This window comes from Scatophagus argus, chromosome 6 (assembly GCF_020382885.2).
Source record: "Scatophagus argus isolate fScaArg1 chromosome 6, fScaArg1.pri, whole genome shotgun sequence".
Taxonomy (NCBI): domain Eukaryota; kingdom Metazoa; phylum Chordata; class Actinopteri; family Scatophagidae; genus Scatophagus; species Scatophagus argus.
In genome coordinates, this window is record NC_058498.1 from 22,256,532 (window position 1) to 22,276,714 (window position 20,183).

General features: G+C 38.7%; 2 protein-coding genes across 2 annotated transcripts; both read left to right on the plus strand.

Annotated features, from left to right (window-relative positions):
- The first annotated feature begins 113 nt into the window (after positions 1-113).
- Positions 114-11,308, plus strand: lrrc8c (leucine rich repeat containing 8 VRAC subunit C). Its single transcript, XM_046392410.1, has 3 exons — positions 114-273; positions 4,958-5,100; positions 8,089-11,308. Exons 2-3 carry the CDS (start codon positions 4,963-4,965, stop codon positions 10,336-10,338), a joined length of 2,388 nt encoding a protein of 795 aa, XP_046248366.1. The 5' UTR covers positions 114-273; positions 4,958-4,962; the 3' UTR covers positions 10,339-11,308.
- Positions 11,309-11,968: 660 nt separating this feature from the next.
- Positions 11,969-18,306, plus strand: lrrc8db (leucine rich repeat containing 8 VRAC subunit Db). The gene is made up of 2 exons (XM_046392647.1): positions 11,969-12,678; positions 14,295-18,306. Exon 2 carries the CDS (start codon positions 14,297-14,299, stop codon positions 16,850-16,852), a length of 2,556 nt encoding a protein of 851 aa, XP_046248603.1. The 5' UTR covers positions 11,969-12,678; positions 14,295-14,296; the 3' UTR covers positions 16,853-18,306.
- Positions 18,307-20,183: the final 1,877 nt, after the last annotated feature.

Consider the following 20,183-nt stretch of genomic DNA (forward strand, 5'->3'; position numbering starts at 1 on the left):
GGCATACATAATTTTTCATTAACTTAAACGCCAAGATTGGCTGCTTTTTAAATGAAATCAACACACGGTCATCACTAACAGTAAAGTCCCAGCCTGGTGCACTCACAAGTCCACGCCCCTGTGGCAGACAGTACATGCCTGCATGGTCTGTCTGAGGATCCGGGAAGGTCCGCGGACAGAGAGGAAGGGGGACCGCGCACATCATGATCCGAGACCTCAACGCGTGAAATCTCAGCACACGATTCTTCACCTCCAGCTCTCATCTAAAGGAAGGTAAATCACTGACACTGTAAGGATGTGAAAGTAACACAGGGCATAGATCGTATAATCGGCGTACAGATTGCGCAATCTGCAGTCGGCGGTTAACGCTGAGATTACCGTTACTTTACTTGATATACGAACAGTAATTGTAACTGCGCATTAGGTTGAGTTTCAAAGCCGCGAATTTTAAAGCCGCGTTGAAAGCATTCAACTCTCGGTCGTAGCAGATTTTATCACTAAATTTCTCCTCAGTATTTAAACGAGGATCTCCAGCTCCTAACCGGATAATTTACTAACGGTACTTGGTTATGACAGGATGTATCAGAGCTCCTCTGACTCTATTCGCACTTTCTCGGGAGCTTCTTTTCCACGGTAAAGTCTGCTGAAGTGTGCCTCAATAACAACACCCACGAAACATTTTCTGCAGTGCGGGTCGGGTTTTTTCCATGTCCTAAACGAGACAGGACTTTTGTATGCCTGTGGTTGGGTGTGTTTCAAACATGTCTGTTTTTGGATATCTGAGATTCAGTCAAATTTCCTGTCAGGAAGGGACAAGGATATGGCCTGGTCAGCTCAACTCAATGGCTGACTCATCCAGTGGGAAGACAGGATTTTTCCTAAGTAGTCTAACACAAACTACAGGCTTCAGCAACTGACTCTTAAACCTATTTATGTATATATATATATATATATATATATATATATATTTCTTTTGTGAATCAATACTAAGAATGAAAGATTTTAAGGCCTATACAGTCAAATTACCAAAAAAAAATATAAACAAATAAAACAAATTTTCTGACTTACACACTTTTGGCAGGTAGAGATCTAGTTGGATTTTATTAGCCCAAGTTTGAAGGAATCAGCATCTGAAGTGTATCCTTTAACCTGCAACCTGCGTTATGGGAAACAACCGATCTTTTGTTTTTTCAATTTTACAAAATATCGCAAGCTCTGTTGCTTTGATTTTGACCATTCTTTTGATAATCTGCGGCTTGTGATTTTCCCACCCTTATAGAGTATCTTAAGAAGATTTGTGGTGCTGACAGCGCTGAAACATTATATCTAAAAAACTCACTATTGTTTTATTGCTTTCACTAATGGCAACTCTGGATAACCCCACTGAACACCAGCAGGGGAAGAATTGTTCAGACCCTTTACTTAGTAAATGTTGCAATACCAGAATGTAGAATATTCAGGTAAGTGTAAAATGTAGAATCAAAATGTACTTAAAAATGTCAAAAGTAAAAAGGATGCATTATGCTGAAAAGCTTTCTTCAGAGTGTTAGCATAGTGTATGTTATGTTAGGGGATTATCAGTACTGATTAATAAAATATGTCAGTAACATGTTATTGAGGTAGTTCAGGTTCAGATAAAGCTAAGTTTAACTACTTTGTAGCAATAGGTTGTCTCATCTGCCAACTTTGCAAGTCAGAGGTTCTCAACCCAGAGGGTGCAGACAACTTCTGAGCCTCTACAGGAAATTTTATTTTTTCTAAAAAGGAGAATAATACTCTTTAACTCTTTAACTAGAAGCTATTTTTGTAGTAATCACCTTGTAGTCTGTGCTGCAATTTCCTTTATCACTAACTGTTACGCCCCAAACAAAAATATACTGATTTTGAACTGAAGTAGGTCATCAGTATGCCAGATAACCAGTCCATCATCACCACCTTTCAGCATTCAGCACGAAATCTGTGTGCGGCTGAGAGGTCATGATATTGTCGACCGAAAAAGGTTTGCGGTTTGGAAAAGGTTGGGAGCCCCTAAAACTTACCTTGTGTTTTGTGTGTAAATTCATTACTTTCAAACAGTAATGCAAGCTGTCACACACAGTTAACACTCATGGAGCTGGAGCTTCATGGAGCTGATTTCCTCTGTAAAAAGTACTTCCCCTGAAAACTGTTCACAACAATGTCTGCTGATGAGTAAGTCATTTTCAAGTTCTAAATGTTTTTAATAGTAGAAACAAAATTCCATTGAGATGATCGTCTCTCACATTGGCAAATCAAATGATCTGCATGGCCAGATAGAGCTAAGTGTGAGACATTGCGCCAGTGTTTTGCCTGAGCTGACCATTTAAAGTCAACCACCAGTAAACATTTAAGTGTAAACGTTCCCTGAAAGGCTACTCTCCATTGCTCCTGTTGTTTTGACATTAAGATGGAAGAATCAATGCAAGGTATTTCGTGTTGAAAAAAAAAGAGGCTTTTAGCAACCCATTCAGCAATGTCTTACAGCTATATAGATAAATTCATTAATAATGAACTAAATTTTGAAAGTATGTGAGTAGTCAGCTTTTGACACCATCTGTCTCTTTGGCACTGTAGACCAGCAGCTGATAAAACACTGTAACATTATGGTCTGGCACGTTGTCGATGATTCATTATAGCTGCTTAGACATTTAGACACATACAGCACGTGCTGGTATTTGGACACAGTTTTGAATTTTTAGCATTTTTTTTCCACCAGCCCATTTAATACATCATTCAGTGGTTGTAAAATGGAACAGAAATATGCTAAATAGATTTCATGAGTTGTTTCACTTTACAAATTACCAGTGCTTATGCAAAATGTCACTGACTTTTAATTTGAAGCCTTTTAATTTGAAATTTCACTGCATCCGAACTACTGCCAGATAGCTATTGGAAACAGGACACTTAAGGCTGCAGTAAGCACTTTACAGAAGGTGACCACATTGAGCGTGAGCAGAAAACAGCATTAAGGATACACCTATCTATTTTAATGCTGCTGTTAACAGAGAAAGGGCTGGCTCCAGTTTAATTAGAATTAAACCAAATAAGTTTGGTCAGTCAACGTGTTGAACACTTTTTAAATCTCTCTTGGGGATATTAAATTTTTACACTCTCTACTTCTCTACACTTCTACATTCATAGGCCCAAAACACACACCCACTCACACAAGACCTGTAGAAATACACTGATTTGCCACAACATTAACACCACTGACAAGTGGAGTGAATAACATTAATCATCTGTTTAAAGTGTAATCTTCTGCAAGGAAACCTTGGGTTCTGACAATCATATGGACATTCTTTGACACACACTACCCACCTGAACACTGCAGACCAAATACCCCTTAGGTGGAACCTCCCACCAGGAGTCAACTTCTGTCAGCTGAAGGTACTCAGGGACCTCTGTTTGTATTTTGTGGTCAATGACACTGGAATGTTGGATCCTTTGGGTCCTGTGTATTGAGGGTGGGGCCTCCAGGACCATTGTCCAGTGGGTGGGGAGGCTGCTACTGACAGGAAGAGTCGTTGCCATGAGGGGGTGCATTCGGTCTGCAATGTTTAGGTGGTTGGTGTGTGTCAGAAAGCATCCACAAGATTGCCAGAACCCAAGGTTGACAAAGTGGCTGCAATGTAGTGTGTGATCCAGTTGGTCGGAGGTTTGGTGCCTTGTTGCTCAAGGGCATGTCAGGCATGTCATGTTACTTGGAGGTGAACTGGCGCCTCTCCAGCTGCCAGTCCACACTTTGCACCACCCTCCTGTACAAAAAGTGCCTACACTGAACTTAACGTCAAAACACTTGTCACAAGCTCTACAAAATGACTCATTTATTTAGTCTTTTTGTGGGCAAGGACTTTTAAATAATTACATTTGTAATGTGTATTTGTATAATACTGACGCTCCAATAGAGAAGGAGTAACTGGAAGTTACGTACAGCGAAGCTTTAGCTAAACACCAACATCAGCATGCTAACATGCTTATATTGACAGTGCTGACATGCTGATGTTTATCAGATATGTTTATCATGTTCACCATTTACCTTAGTGTGTTATCATACTAACTTTTGCTAAGCAGCACTAGAGATAGGAATTTTTAGGAGGATTTACTTGATGATGATAATGATACTGCTTATCAATTCCAATATTTAGTGATAATCTTATAGATAGTACTTTAATTTGGTTCAAAAAATAAAGATATGATATGAAAAGATTCAGCAGTTATTTTATTCTTACTTTTTGGAGTAGGGTGGTAATTGCAGTTTTTTGGGGGGTGGGGGGGTGCTAGCAGGCTGGCACAGCAATGCTGCATCAATCTGACTCACTTTAAACAAAGAAAAAAAGAGCTTAATATACTGCATTCAAATCAGAATTTACAAGAATTGCTGTTTCCCATAGCTTTTCAGGTTTCTGTTCGCTTATCAGCTCTTAAAATTGAGACAGGAGGCTAAGGACATTGGTGCAGCAGCTGCTGTGCTAAAACAGTCAAACTTGTTGCACTGCTTTAGATTTGCGGAACATTGTATTTGTAGGTGTTTCATGAGGTTGTTGGCCAGCTAGACATGATGAACTAATGAACTAATGTTATATAAATACAGTTTGCAGTGCTGTTTTCAAGGGACAATTTAGTACGGGTTCTCCATCACTCTCTAGCGAGCACGGAGCACAAAATACAGCTGAAGATGATGAGAATGTGATTGGTTTGTGCAGGTATTTGGGTGTAAACCACCACAGTAGACAAACTGAAAATGTAACCTAACACTTGGTGAAAAATTTGTTGTTATTTCAGCTTATCTTGAGGAAATCTTATACTATGAGCTGTTATAAACAGGGATATCCTTTACACTGTGAATTAATTAATATCATTGTTTCTCTGTGGCCAAACCATTTTTCCCATTGTATGGACTGAAAGTCATGTGGGATCATTTTCTATTCTTTTGTAACAGGCATCATGATTCCTGTGATGGAATTCCGGCAGTTCTCTGAACAACAGCCAGCGTTCAGAGTCCTGAAGCCCTGGTGGGATGTGTTTACCGACTATCTGTCTGTAGTCATGCTCATGATTGGTGTTTTTGGATGCACTCTTCAGGTCAGTAGCAATGCCTCAACATGGTGTCTCTGCTTACAGGAACAGACTCTATCTTAAGGTGTTGCATAAGGTTTTGTAATGCTTGTGCTTGCTGCTTGTGTTTCCCCTATTCAACTGAAACCAACCACCTATTTTAAAGTGAAGGAGAAATGTAGTCAATGCACAATAAGGTAATATGAGTTTGAACTCCAACATATTTATTATTTAAACTGAGCTGTCCTTCTGTCTTTTTCCATTAAATCTAGAGTAATGCAATTCACTAGAGCAAGCCTTTCAGCTCTCTTATGCACCATTACTGCTCTGCCTCCTGCCTTGGCACCAACTCAGAACCACTTATTTCCTGATTTTACAACCTGGACTGTGCGCAGCAAAGGAATCATTCAGCTCGTCAGATGTTTACCAGTGGAAACATTTACCCACCCAGCCCCTCTCAGTAAACACTAGTAAAGACTCCACCCTTCTTTGGCCTAGCGCTTAACTTCTTTCTGTGTGGAAGAGGGACATTTTTTGGCTTCTGCTATGCTCTGTAGTGTAAACCCTGGAAATAACACCAAAACATTTGTAGAAAAACTGTCAACAGGATATTTATCAACGTGAGAGCAGCTATTGTTTCCCGCTCTCACTATAACAGTGTTTGGACATGATCTAACAGTTAGAAAACTGCGTGGATAATTAATTATGTAGCCAGGTTTACTTCATAAATCAGAGCATTATCAACATACCATTTGGAGTTGTTACTTCATACTGTAATCTCTGCAGAGTTAGAGGGAGAAATACAGACAGAGCTTGAGTTTGTAAAATTTTGCAGTTCAGCTCTTCAGAAATCTGTGATGTTCTGCAGCACAACTGCATCGCCCTTACTATAGTAATAATGTAGTTTATATCTGGAAATAGTTTCAATTTCAATAGTCATGTTGAGCATGAAGCAGATAAACAGAATGCACAAAATGTCCCCCCTTCAGACCTTCCACCATTAACTCAAACTACCCATTTCCTGTTATTATCATTGAAGAGTGAAGCAGCTTTTTTTCATTATTTAGATTACAAGTAAACACATGTTAAAGACATTTGTTGTTTGCTGATTTCAGTTTGGGGCGAGCATTCAGTATATTCACATGCACTCAGTGAACAGGTTGCTCAGAGAAATCAGTTTTGCTTTCTGCACAGGCAATCTTTGCTGTTAGCTAATAGCATAGGCACACAGTTGGGATTCTTGCATGGTTCTCTCAAAAACAAGAAACGAAGAAGAAGCGAGCTGGTGACGAGTCAAGTAGTTAAAAATAAGAGAAAATGTGACCGACACATAAATACAACATACAAAAAACAAGTGAAAACAGAGGTAAAATGTACCCTGACTGATAATATATACAATGCCTGTGATGTATTCAGGTGTGCACAAGTAAGTACAAGTTTCACCAGCAGGCCTGTCGCACACACACTGAACATGGGCTGCTAACTTCCGTAGTTATTTTACGTTACATGTAATGGTGACGCTGTGCTATGTGGGACTGTGTGTTGGGGCAATGAGAGAATAGGCTGTGTAAGGAGAGCTCAGTGTTTCAAATGTACCTAAATTTAAATAGGCTTTTATAGGCTACTTTGTATTAATTTCATTGAATGTCTAAAAGTCGATCATGAACTCAGTTTTGTGTACACATGGCCAAGAATGTGGCTTTCTTCAGGAGAAATCTAACTGAGAGATGATGAAATACAATCCAGGAAGTCCAGTTAAAGTAATTGACCCTGAAATCTGAAGGCTTATCATTCACCAAAAAATTGTTCACATGATGAGAAAAGATCGTATTCCCATGGAAAGCTACCATGCACCTGAAGCATTTTATCATCACAATGATCACAAGGTAAACAGTAGAAATATGGCAATGATGTTCCAAAATAACGTACCAGGTATGTCAGCTTGGAGGTATGGCCAACAAAGTATTTTGCCACACAAGATGCAAGTTGGGGCATGTTCATCATTTTTTACCAAACGACACAGCAGTTTTTGGCCATCCGAATAAACACCCTCGCTGCAAATTCACCTATCAGCACCTCTGACGCTAACTAATTCATTAACATTAACATTATTGCTTGTTTGTTTAATTTGTACAAAAAATTAAATGTTAATATTGACTACAAATTGTGGTTTTATATGAAATTGGATGCTGGACCTCTCTTCTTGGCCTGGTGCAGTTGCTGTCTCTTAATTGGTGTTGGCAGGCAAGCATTCCTTGTAATCATTGGACAGACCTATGGTTGCTGTTTTTCCCGCTACAAGACTGTATGCTAAGCTAATTGTTTGAGAGTGATACCAATAATTTTATCAAGCTCTCAGCTACACTAAAATAAGCTACTCTCAAAAATGTCAAACTACTTTTTAAGCTCATTTCCTCTTGCTGCTTCTTAAAAGTAGCCTGTGTACTAAATGTAAATATGTACTTGATGATGATAATGTATCTAACTGAAGACCTCACTTCAGTTTAGGCCAGCTGTCTTACACATGGTGTGGTTTATATACTTAATGTTGCCCTTATAAAGTATTTTATTTTCTTCAAGAGATTAGTTAGTTCCCATGGGCTGCAGCAGCAGAAATGCATAAAACAAAGGCTATATCAGATACACTATATAGACATAAGTATCCAGACACACCTCTTTATGGAGCTGTTTTTCAGGGGTTGGGCTAGGCCCTTTAATTTCAGTGAAGGGAAATTTTGAGCATACCAAGACATTTTGGACAATGATATGCTTTCAACTTCGTTAATGGCCCTTCACTATTCAAACAAGCCATTTTTGTCCATCTGAATTGGTACCCTTGTTGCATCAGCAAAGTGGTCTCATTCTGCCTTAGTTCTCATTTGTTTACAAAATCAACCAGCTGGAAAAAAATGACTTCATCCTGGTTTCTGCCAGCACAATGATTATTGTTTCCAAGTGTGTGTAAGTCTCCTTTATGTAATTTTGTTAATCTTTTTGTTCGATTGTTTGTTTTAGGTAATGCAAGATAAAATCATATGCCTTCCTCAGAGAACATCATCGTCTTCAGACAACACAAGTGGCATGGAAGCGAAGTCACTGTTACACCTGCAATCCAATATTTCTGTGGTACCAAGAGAAATGACGGGCCTGAAAACCGATCTGGATCTTCAACAGTACAGTTTCATCAATCAGATGTGTTATGAGAAGGCACTGCATTGGTATGCCAAGTACTTTCCTTATTTGGTTCTTATACACACTCTAGTCTTCATGATGTGCAGCAATTTCTGGTTCAAATTCCCTGGGTCCAGCTCTAAAATAGAGCATTTTATCTCTATGCTTGGCAAGTGTTTTGACTCTCCCTGGACCACACGAGCTTTGTCAGAGGTGTCTGGAGAAAATCCTGAAGAAAAGGACCATAAAAAGAGCAGCACTTCTAGGTCCAGCATCACAATGTCTCCTGGAGAAGGAAGTTTGGAGAAGACACAATCTCTCCGGTCTATCCCAGAAAAGATTGTAGTCGACAAGCCATCCGCAAGTGTTCTTGATAAAAAAGAGGGTGAACAAGCTAAAGCTCTTTTTGAAAAGGTAAAGAAGTTCCGTTTGCACGTTGAGGAAGGAGACATCTTATATCTTATGTATGTTCGCCAGACAGTATTTAAGGTCTTTAAATTCCTCCTGATCATTGCCTATAATAGTTCTCTAGTGAAAGAAGTGCAGAATAGAGTACGTTGCGAAGTTGAGATCCAGGACATGACAGGCTATAAAGACTTTGAATGTAATCACACCATGGCTCATCTGTTTTCTAAGCTTTCTTATTGTTACTTGTGTTTAGTGGCTGTCTATGGAGTGACAAGCCTTTACACCTCATACTGGCTGTTTTACCGCTCACTGAAAGAATACTCTTTTGAGTATGTGCGACAGGAAACAGGCATCAGTGACATCCCAGACGTCAAGAACGACTTTGCTTTCATGCTACACATGATTGATCAGTATGACCCGCTCTATTCTAAACGATTTGCAGTTTTTCTGTCCGAGGTCAGTGAGAATAAACTGAAACAGCTCAATCTCAACCATGAGTGGACTGCAGAGAAATTGCGTCAGAGACTCCAGACCAACACCAACAACAGACTTGAACTTCAGTTGTTCATGCTCCCTGGCTTACCCGACACTGTTTTTGAGTTGACGGAGCTGCAGTCACTCAAGCTAGAGATCATCAACAATGTCACCATCCCTCCCTCAATCTCTCAGCTGGAAGACCTTCAGGAGCTGTCTCTTTACCAGTGCACTTTAAAGTTGCACACAACAGCTACCTCCTTCCTCAAAGAGAACCTGAAAGTGCTTCGTGTGAAGTTTGATGATAACAGGGAGTTTCCACACTGGATGTATGGCCTGCGCAACTTAGAGGAGCTCTATCTCACTGGATCACTAAGCCCCGATGCCTCCAAAAACATTGTTTTTGAGTCACTGCGGGAAATGAAGTCTCTGAAAACTCTCTCTCTTAAGAGTAATTTGACCAAGGTACCCCAGTCTATAGTGGATGTATCCAGCCATTTGCAGCGGCTGTACTTACACAATGATGGCACTAAGCTAGTAATGCTCAACAACCTGAAAAAAATGTCCAATCTGATTGAGTTGGAATTAGTACGTTGTGATCTGGAGCGTATACCACACGCAATCTTCAGCCTGACAAATCTGCAAGAGCTTGACCTGAAAGAGAATAACCTTCACTCAATAGAGGAGATTATCAGTTTCCAACATCTTCGAAAACTCACATGCCTCAAACTTTGGTACAATGGTATCATGTATATCCCGGAGCATATCAAGAAGCTTGGTAGCCTAGAGCGCCTCTACTTCAGCCACAACAAGATCGAAATATTGCCTTCACACTTGTTCTTGTGCAACAAGTTGCGCTACCTAGACCTGTCCAACAATGATATCCGATTCATTCCTCCAGAAATTGGAGTCCTCCAGAGTCTACAGTATTTCTCTGTCACCTGTAACAAAATTGAAAATCTGCCAGATGAGCTCTTCTTTTGCAAAAAACTCAAAACATTAAAGCTTAGCAAAAATTCACTGTCCATACTCTCGCCAAAGATTTCCTATCTAGCTCTACTGACATACTTGGAGCTCAAAGGCAACCACTTTGAGATTCTGCCTCAAGAGCTTGGATGCTGTCGTGCTTTGAAGCGCAGTGGCCTTATAGTGGAAGAGACATTGTTTGAAACTCTGCCTTCAGATGTCAGGGACCAAATGAAGGCTGAGTGAAATGCCTTACTTTAGCCATAGTGCCTGCTGTTTGCTCTGTCTAGCAGTTCAGAGCATTTGTTTTGTATGAACTTATTACCATACTTAAGTATTACTCTACTGTTAAGAAAGTTAAGAGTTATTTTTCCCCTTTTCCTTGATGGAGGGAAAAATTACATATTCATACATTATATGGTCACACATAGTGTGGGTGCAACAAGGTTGCTTATACTGTTGTTATTAATTTTTTACATCTTATCTTATCTACCACAAAGCCTTCTTCACTCTCTTGCTTAGTGTCAGATGAGAAGATTGATGATCAGCCTCATACGTTAACATGAAGCTACAGTCAGCAGGTGATTTTTTTTTTTTTTCTTTTTGGTCTGTTGCAGTTGCTGGAGTCTCTTAATTGGTATCGATAGGCAGACATTGCTTGTAATCATTGGACAGACCCATGCTCGCTGTTTTCCCTGCTGCAAGACTTGATGCTAAGCTAACTGTCTTAAAGTGATACCAATCATCTCATCAAACTCTCAGCCACACAAAAATATTATATTTTCAAAAATGTTAAACTACTTCAAAAGCTCATTTCCTTCCGCTGCTACTTAAAAGTAGCCTGTGTACTAAATGTAAATCTAACTGAAGACCTCACTTAAGTTTAGGCCAGTAGCCTTACACATGCTGTAGATTATATATTGCTTTTATGAAGCATTTTATTTTCTTCAGGAGACTGTTAGTTCACATGGGCCACAGCAGGGAAAAACAAAGGATATATCAAACATACATACATGTAATACCTTGGCAAAAAAAAATGTGTATTTTAGAAAGATGACATTTTTAGGTGCATTAAACTTGAATTATGTCGTGAAGGATTATGCCACTTTAGTGTTTTTCTTTGGCTCTTGAAATGTGCACCTGAAGTATGCAGCCTTATACAAACATGTATTTTTATATTGTTGAACAATAAAACCTTATGTGCTGGTAAACTGAATTTTTTAGGTTGGAATTTTGTGAGAGTTCTAACAGCACAAAAATCCACTATTCAAAGAAGATTGAACAGATTTTGACAAAAAAAAAAAATGCAATTTGCAGTTATTCACTATAGTGACAGTAATTGTGCTGAAGGACTAGAATTTTTGAGAAAAATAAAATTCAATCTAATATGTTACTTTACAGCTGAAATGGGTCCCTGCTCATTGTATGTTCTCAGTTGTATGTTGGAAACAGATGTCACCTGCTGGCTGTTGAGGATTAATTGACAAAGAAGATTAATCTATTATCCATACACAAGGCACCAATGAAAAAATGAAGTTGAGTTCTAGAGTGTATAACAAAAATAAAAGATATTTGAGAAAAGAAAATAAGGAAACCTCATTTGAACACTCATTGTACCTCCGAATTAAGCGGTTGTGACTGCAGTAGGATTAGTCCTATTTACAAAAGATTTTAAATTTTGGAAGGAAAGTAAAATGAAGTGACTTGTGATAAAAATTTAGCATAAGAAAAACAACTATGATGGAACACAAACTAATATATAGATCACTGAATTTAAAAGGGAATTTGGATTCATCTAAATATATTTATTTTTCAATGTTTATTTCATATTTTATGGGGACAATGTACATTGATAGACAACTGTAAATGCACCACTATTAGCCAAATAGCTAATTTTCAACTACTGTCCTTTATGTCACAATGCACATAGCATGTAAAGGTGGTCTGAAATGTCTATGACAAAAAAATTACAAAGCTAAAAACTGATCAGTGCATTGCTGGTCTGTTAGGACCTGTATGTCACAAGTCAGATTCAAGCGTGACGAGAAACTGGTTTTCTTATATTTAGGCCTAATATTGAAACAGTAAAACTGTGAAACTTCCACTAGTCTCTTGAGTAGTTCTACTACTGAGAGATCCTGAGTAATGTTTTGGAATAACAGAAGAAAATTGTGACAGGCCTCTAATTTAAAATGAGATCCGTTGCACTTTTACGACGGTCTCTTACTTCGTGTCCATCACAAGTGCAACACAAGGCGAGATTTATCACGCACAACAGACGAGAAGTGATACCAAATGGTACAACGTATTGACAATAAACCTCAGCGGCTGTGTGAAGAACATCAAACCGGGTAAGCTACACTTCCAGCAGCGGGTGCTGCAGTGCCGGCTGCGTTGCTAGTCGGAGGCAGAGGACGGGTCGGAGTGGGGGTAGTCAGCTAAGGAGCTTACAACGCGGCCAGCAGGCCCACGGTCGAACAGATGCGAAGAATGGACGGCTTCACCATCGCAGCGAAACATGGCATATAAAGGGAGGCGTTGTTCGGTACTGCTGACATCGACATAACTGGATCAGACCTCCTGAAGGTGCGTCTCTCTTTGCGTTACAGTAGTGGTCCTCATCTGGCGTTATTTAACATCTACCAATGTAAGCGCTATGCTCTAGCCCAGTAGGTGTTAGCAAGCTATATGGTGTAGTGAAAAAAATAAGCAGGGTTGGGGAGACTATTATCTGCTGTGATTTTAGTGCACTTAGTGTAATCGGAAGGACTCGATTTTCATTAACCATCCACAGATTTTAATGCTGCGTTTAGAGGCTTCACGGACATCAGGGCCTCCTCTTGTTCAGTGTCCATGGATGCGTCCTGCTGCTGTAGCCGGTCCCAGCCTGCTCTGCAGCCTCATTGAAAACATAGTGACCTTCATGTTTTCAACTCAAACGATAGAATTTAGTCGCAGTGGTGGCACAGATTGCCCTTTCTCATTGTTTAATGTCATTTTATAATAACCCAAACGGAAAACATTGATATATGAACCGACTTTTATATAACAGCATATTCAGGGTAAGACTCACTACATACATAGAGCTTATATGGTGGGACTGCTGGCAGCGTTCATTATTGTAAACTATGAATATAGAAGGTAATTTGAAGAAAGGTAGTAGTTTGTATGCACAGAAATGGCTACTGCAAAAAAGTAAAGGAAAGGGTGTGTTATGGATAATTCAGGCTGCATTTAGATTTGCAGAATTTGTGTTGCACATTGCATGCACTGTCACTCTGCAGACAACTGCGTCCTAGTTCAAGGGCAGTGTCCTCTCTAAATCCATAACAATCTGATAAGGCTCCTCTGCATGTGCCTGGGAAATGTGGCCTTGCCTAAAATGGGAGGGCATAACGAGTATACGGTACCCTTCCAGTACTCTGTATCCCAAAAGTCATTGTGCATCAGCCATTGTGCACACAGTTCCTCATCAACTCGTCAAATGTAGTGTTTATTATATTTGATAGAGTTGTGACCTTTACCATGTAATACAAAGCAATAGTCTGTGCTGTCTTCCTAAAAATATTTAGTTTTTGTTGAGATGCCACTTCAGTTGTTCTTTGATTCTACTTTGTGTTGTGTTTGAAATGCACTGTTTTGTTTCTAAGACTTTGTTCGTCTTGTAGAAATTAAATATTAGAAACATCTATAAAAAAAAACAATTTGCAGTTGTACATAATGTATTAAAGAGGCACAACATATTTGTGACATTTACCACTTTGTCATCCATCCAAGAGCAAATTCCTGCATTGAAATTTTAGATTTTACAAGAACAGCAGGCAGTTCTACCCTCTGCAGGGGCAGTGGAAGCTGTATATTTGTCTTAAAGCTTTGTCCTAACATCACACATAATGAGTTCACATTCTGAAAAAAAAAACAAAAAACAAGTCTGCTGATGTGCCCTTGAGCAAGGCACTTAACCCCCTCCCCCCAATTGTTGCCCGGGCGCACTCCAGTGTGTGTTTCACTGCATGTTGCATGTGTGTGTTTCAATCAGTGATGGGTTAAATACAGTGAAAGTCAGTGTAAAAAATACACTGACAAAATAAAGGTTGAAGTTGAAATTGCAAAAAGATAAAAAAACATCTACTGGAATAATTTATGTACTTTTCGCACTGAGAATAATCAAGGCTTATGTTAATTCATATTCTCTATTTCAGGAATGTTCACCCTCACAGAAGTAGCATCCCTGAATGACATCCAGCCAACCTATCGAATACTGAAACCATGGTGGGATGTCTTCATGGATTATCTTGGTATTGTCATGTTGATGTTGGCCATATTCTCTGGAACGATGCAGTTAACTAAGGACCAAGTGGTTTGTCTTCCCATTCTGGAACAAACTCCAGAGGGGGTTGGAGGCTTCTTAGGACCCCAACCACCAGAGACAGCTGACAGTTTATGGAACAAAGAAAGCGCCATTGGAGAGCAAGCAGCTCCGTTAATGGCTAAAAGGCCTCCTGATGGCATCACCCCTTCAATTCGCTTCACCCAATCGAGTGCTTTTGGCCAGCCTCAACCTACGGGTGTCAGGACCAAGCTGGATTTTCAGCAATATGTTTTTGTCAATCAGATGTGCTACCATGTTGCCCTTCCCTGGTATTCCAAATATTTTCCTTACCTCGCTCTAATTCACACTATTGTGTTGATGGTCAGTAGCAACTTCTGGTTCAAGTATCCAAAGACAAGTTCCAAAATAGAACATTTTGTTTCCATACTGGGAAAATGTTTTGAATCACCATGGACTACCAAAGCACTGTCTGAGACCGCATGTGAGGATTCAGAGGAGAACAAGCAGAGACTGGCCGGTGCCTCCTCTCTCCTAAAGCATCTGTCCACAAGCAGTGAGGAGGGGAGTCCAAACCAGTCCGCACCAATGCTGAATAAATCTGGGGTGACGTTTTCTGTTGAAAAGCTTGTGAGTGAAGTTCCCTCCATGACCATACTGGACAAGAAAGACGGTGAGCAAGCAAAAGCCTTGTTTGAAAAAGTCCGTAAATTCCGTGCCCATGTAGAAGATAGTGATTTGATTTACAGGCTGTATGCCATTCAGACAGTCATCAAAACGGTCAAATTTATTCTGATTCTATGCTACACAATGACTTTTGTTGCCTCTATAGATTTTGACCATGTATGTGAGCCGGAAATAAAGCATTTGACTGGATATACCAAGTTCCATTGTACGCACAACATGGCATTCATGTTAAAGAAACTCCTTGTTAGTTATATTGCTATTATATGTGTTTATGGCATAATCTGTATATACACACTTTTCTGGCTTTTTCGGCGACCACTTAAGGAGTATTCCTTTGAAAAAGTTAGAGAGGAGAGCAGCTTCAGTGACATTCCAGATGTTAAGAATGACTTTGCGTTCCTCCTCCACATGGTCGATCAGTACGACCAGCTGTATTCAAAGCGTTTTGGGGTTTTTCTCTCTGAGGTGAGTGAGAACAAACTTCGGGAAATCAGTCTGAACCATGAGTGGACCTTCGAGAAGTTGCGACAACATGTGACGCGCAATTCTCAAGAAAAGTTGGAACTCCATCTTTTTATGCTCTCTGGAGTCCCAGATGCTGTGTTTGATCTCACTGATTTGGAAATCCTTAAACTAGAATTAATCCCAGAGGCCAGGATAACAGCTAAGATCTCACAAATGATAAACCTCCAGGAGCTTCACTTCTATCACTGTCCAGCCAAAGTTGAACAGACTGCTTTCATTTTTCTTCGCGATCACCTTCGGTGCCTTCATGTCAAATTCACTGATGTTGCTGAGATTCCTAGCTGGGTGTACATGTTGAAAAATTTGAGGGAACTGTACTTGGTTGGTAACCTGAACTCTGAAAATAACAAAATGATCGGACTCGAGTCTCTACGAGACCTTAGGCACTTAAAGATTCTGTATCTCAAGAGCAACCTCACAAAGATCCCAACAAACATAACAGATCTGTCTCCACATCTGATCAAGTTGGTTGTTCATAATGATGGTACAAAGCTGTTAGTGCTGAATAGTTTGAAGAAAATAATGAATCTTGCCGAACTGGAGCTTCTGAACTGTGAGCTGGAGAGAATCCCTCATGCTATCTTTAGTTTGACCAACCTTCAGGAATTGGATCTAAAATCCAACAACATTCGTACCATTGAGGAAATCATCAGCTTTCAGCACCTTAAGAGACTGACTTGCCTGAAACTTTGGCACAATAAGATCATCACCATTCCATTGTCAATTAGCCATGTCAAAAACCTTGAGTCACTCTATCTCTCACACAACAAGCTCGAGTCTCTACCCTCATCGTTATTCACTCTTCTCAAGTTGAGGTACCTCGATGTTAGCCATAACTCTATAGTGGTAATACCACTGGAGGTTGGCTTTCTTCAGAACCTCCAACATTTTGCCATTACAGGCAACAAAGTCGAGGTAGTTCCCAAGCAACTGTTCAAGTGCACCAAACTGAGGACCTTATGTCTCGGCCACAACTGTATCTCCTCGATTCCAGAAAAAATTGGCCAACTTTTGCAGTTGACACATCTGGAACTGAAGGGAAACTGTCTGGATCGTCTCCCAGCTCAGCTTGGTCAATGCTGCCTCTTGCGAAGGAGCTGTCTGATTGTGGAGGATCATCTCTTTGATTCACTCCCCATGGAGGTCAAAGAGAGCGTCAATCAGGAAACTAGTGTTTCTATTACAAATGGTTGTAAGTGTCTAAGTGAGGGGCGGTAGTCAAATCCTACCATCAAATATTGTACATTTCATCATAAGTATACAGATGTCTTTTTTGAATCATGTCATTAGAAACAGTAGTTCAGGATACAGTACTGGTATGCTTCACGATTTTTAGCAGCTTCTAAAATGAACACACCACAGCACATACAAGGTTGGTACCACTGGAGAAACTTTAAATGAACTCCAGAAATTATCATGGCTTATGACATATATTTATATACATATATTTATTTTTCTTATTTTTATTTGGTTTTTGGTTTATGTAGGTGCATAGTTGCAGTCAAATCACTGCTTATATTTTTTACTTTTTGTATGCAAAAATATCTATAATAGAGCAATGGAAATTTGTGTAATTTTGAAATAATCCACCTTTTTATCTCATTTTTCATTTGTTTTTTTGTTGTTTTTTTTTTCAGATTAACTATTGCATATATATTTGATTGACCTCAGCTTAAAGAGATTGTTTACTCAAAATACATCTCACTTTCCTGTAATGGTATGTGGCCATGCAGACACTTTTGATTTTGGTTTTATTGAAACCGCAGAGTCTAAGAGTCTAACTCTGTGGTGCTAAGTGCAATAAAATTAAATGTTATATGTGAAAAAGTTCAACAGCAACATTTCTTTCCACAACAACATATTCATTAACCTCAGTAAGACCTTGCAGATGTTTTTACACCTACATTTGATCAAATTAATATTCATAGTGAAACCTGTTTACAGAGTGTGTACAAGTGCTTTGATTATTTGAGTGACCGGACATTATTCTGGAAAGAAATGTTGCTGCTGAAATGTTTAATGCTGTAAACATCATACATAAAATTGGGTGCACTGATGCTTAAACTATGGTTTATTTAAGAAAGTCTCCACTTCACAGGGAAGGCTGCTAAAAGTATTTGAAAGCTCCATGAAAAGATAATAAGTGGACCTCGGGTAAAGATTATTATTGCCTACTACTGCTTTCAAGGTCAAGCATGACTCTTTATAACTACAGTACAGACCATACAAAGAACAAACTGAAGAACTCTGTAGGTATAACCGTATTATTAACTGTATGCATTCCAGTTTGAATATGCTTGTAATACGTTTTCAAATGAAATACCCAAAATAAAGGGTCCTTTTTGATGCTTTTTCTTTCTTCCTGAAAGGTACTGAATCACGCCATCGCTACCACTATTTGATATAGCTGTTTTTTTTTAAAGGAGTACACAGTAGATTGTTTTCTTTCTTGTGTACAGCCAACCCACAATGACTTTTTTCATTAGTTGTAATTTTGCTCTCATGTTTAATTATCTTTTATTATATCTCTCCCCTGATACTGTATTTATGAGGTATTTTGTGTGCTCTTTGTTTGTATTTATTATCTCCTTGTGTTTTATCTGTCCTCTGCACAACACTTTATCAGTCTGGTTTTAAAATGTGCTATATAAATAAAGGAATTATTTAATATATTAAGGTATGATTATTACTATTATTTAAATCTAGACATACAGTGCAAAGATGTTTTTGCACAAAAACACATATTTTGAATTGTTCTGCAAAATTGCACAGTTGAATCTTGATACCTGAAATATCATGGACATAGTTATTTTTTTCCTTATTATAATATGAGCAACTGCTTTAAACACAATGTAATCAGGCCTGCATTCAGTCTGCCTACCCTGTCATCAGGACCAAATCACAACAACAATCAAAGTGGTCTTACAAAAATCTTTCATGTAAAATTTAATGGAGAAATAGAAATTATTTTCAGTGGACAATAATAGTAAGATAGACATAGATGTTTTTCTGCAAATAGTTTACTGCAAAAAAAGTTGTATTTAGTACAACAGATTACATTTATAAGTTGTTACTGTTTCACATTTGTAGTTTTTTCCCTTCTATGGCCATCTGCTTAACATAAAACGCTTAAAGATTTCTTGCTATTTTGAATCTCAAAAATAAATGAAGGAGTGTTATTTATTTCATAGGCCAATTCATTTAGCATAATACTTACAAATGACATCTTTTTGTTGAACAAAATAGAATAAATGTAGGATGACTGTGTCATGTGTACAGTGTTTTTCACAAAATATTTAATTCTCTTTCATGCTGATCATGCACGACACTGTGTGCATATGAACGCTGAGGCAGATCGACATATTTGAATGGAATTAATATGGATTAATATAAGTAATGATCTACACTATCACCCTGATTTGAACTTTTGGTGAAGGCGTATTTAGCCAATTCTAGTATTTTTTGTAAAAAAAAAAAAAAAATAGCTCTGAACTTAAACTTTAATGAGACAGAAGATCTGCTTTATGCTCCTAATACAAAGCTTCCACTTATGCATTTTAGTGTGAGTTTGTGACTCCATAAAATACAAGTTAAATCAAAAACTTATTATGTCATGCTTATTTAACATAAAGATATAAAAGCTTATTATGGCCATACACTATAGGATCTGTTTCCTGTGAATAAATGCAGTTGATATGGTACAGTCTTTAGTCATATTGGGAGTACATGGGAGAGTAGCAGAGAACATCTGCTGTCTGGCCAATCTCCCCATAAAGTGTAGATAAAACTGATGAAAGACTCAAGCTAGAGAGAGACCACACTTAGAGAGAGGTGTCCTGGTACCTCACCTGAGAGAGTGTGTGCACCATGTGGCCAGGTCATTAGTTCAATACCAGCCAGGGCCCTTTGATGCATGCTACTCCCAGTGTTTATCAAGCGGTATTTTGCTGTTATATGAATTGTGTTTGCTATAGTGAATTGAATTTCATTTCAGGATGTCATTGCATTATCACTTTCAAGCCATTTTGTTTACTCTTGAAAGAGGTTAAAATGGAACAGTAACAGTCTACAGGTTATTCTGTAGACTGTAATCATATGCCTCAGTGCCTCAATAGATCATACAGTTGCACTTTTTGTTTTCAGTAGACCTACTGAAAACCTACATGTAGTTTAAATTGTGTTTGGTCCAAAACATGATAACTCTTTGAAGCTGTGGATATCTCAGTAGATGCCTATGTCAAAACCTGAACCCCTTTCTTGTCTAGTGTTGCCCTCTGGTGGTAACATATTTCAAGTACTTTTTTTTTTTTTTTTTTTTTTTTTTTTACTGCTGCTGCTGAAAAGCATGCGTCATAGCAAACAGACTAAATTATAGTGTTCAGCCAGGCATTTATTATTATCCTGCTAAGTACTAGTAATTAATTAAACCCTACGTTTCCTCTTGTTAACTTGAACGGACAGTTCACCCTCCAAAAACACAGACATATATTTTGTCTAACCTGCTTAATCCTTTTTATCAGAGGTTATAACTCTGATTCCAAAGAAGTTA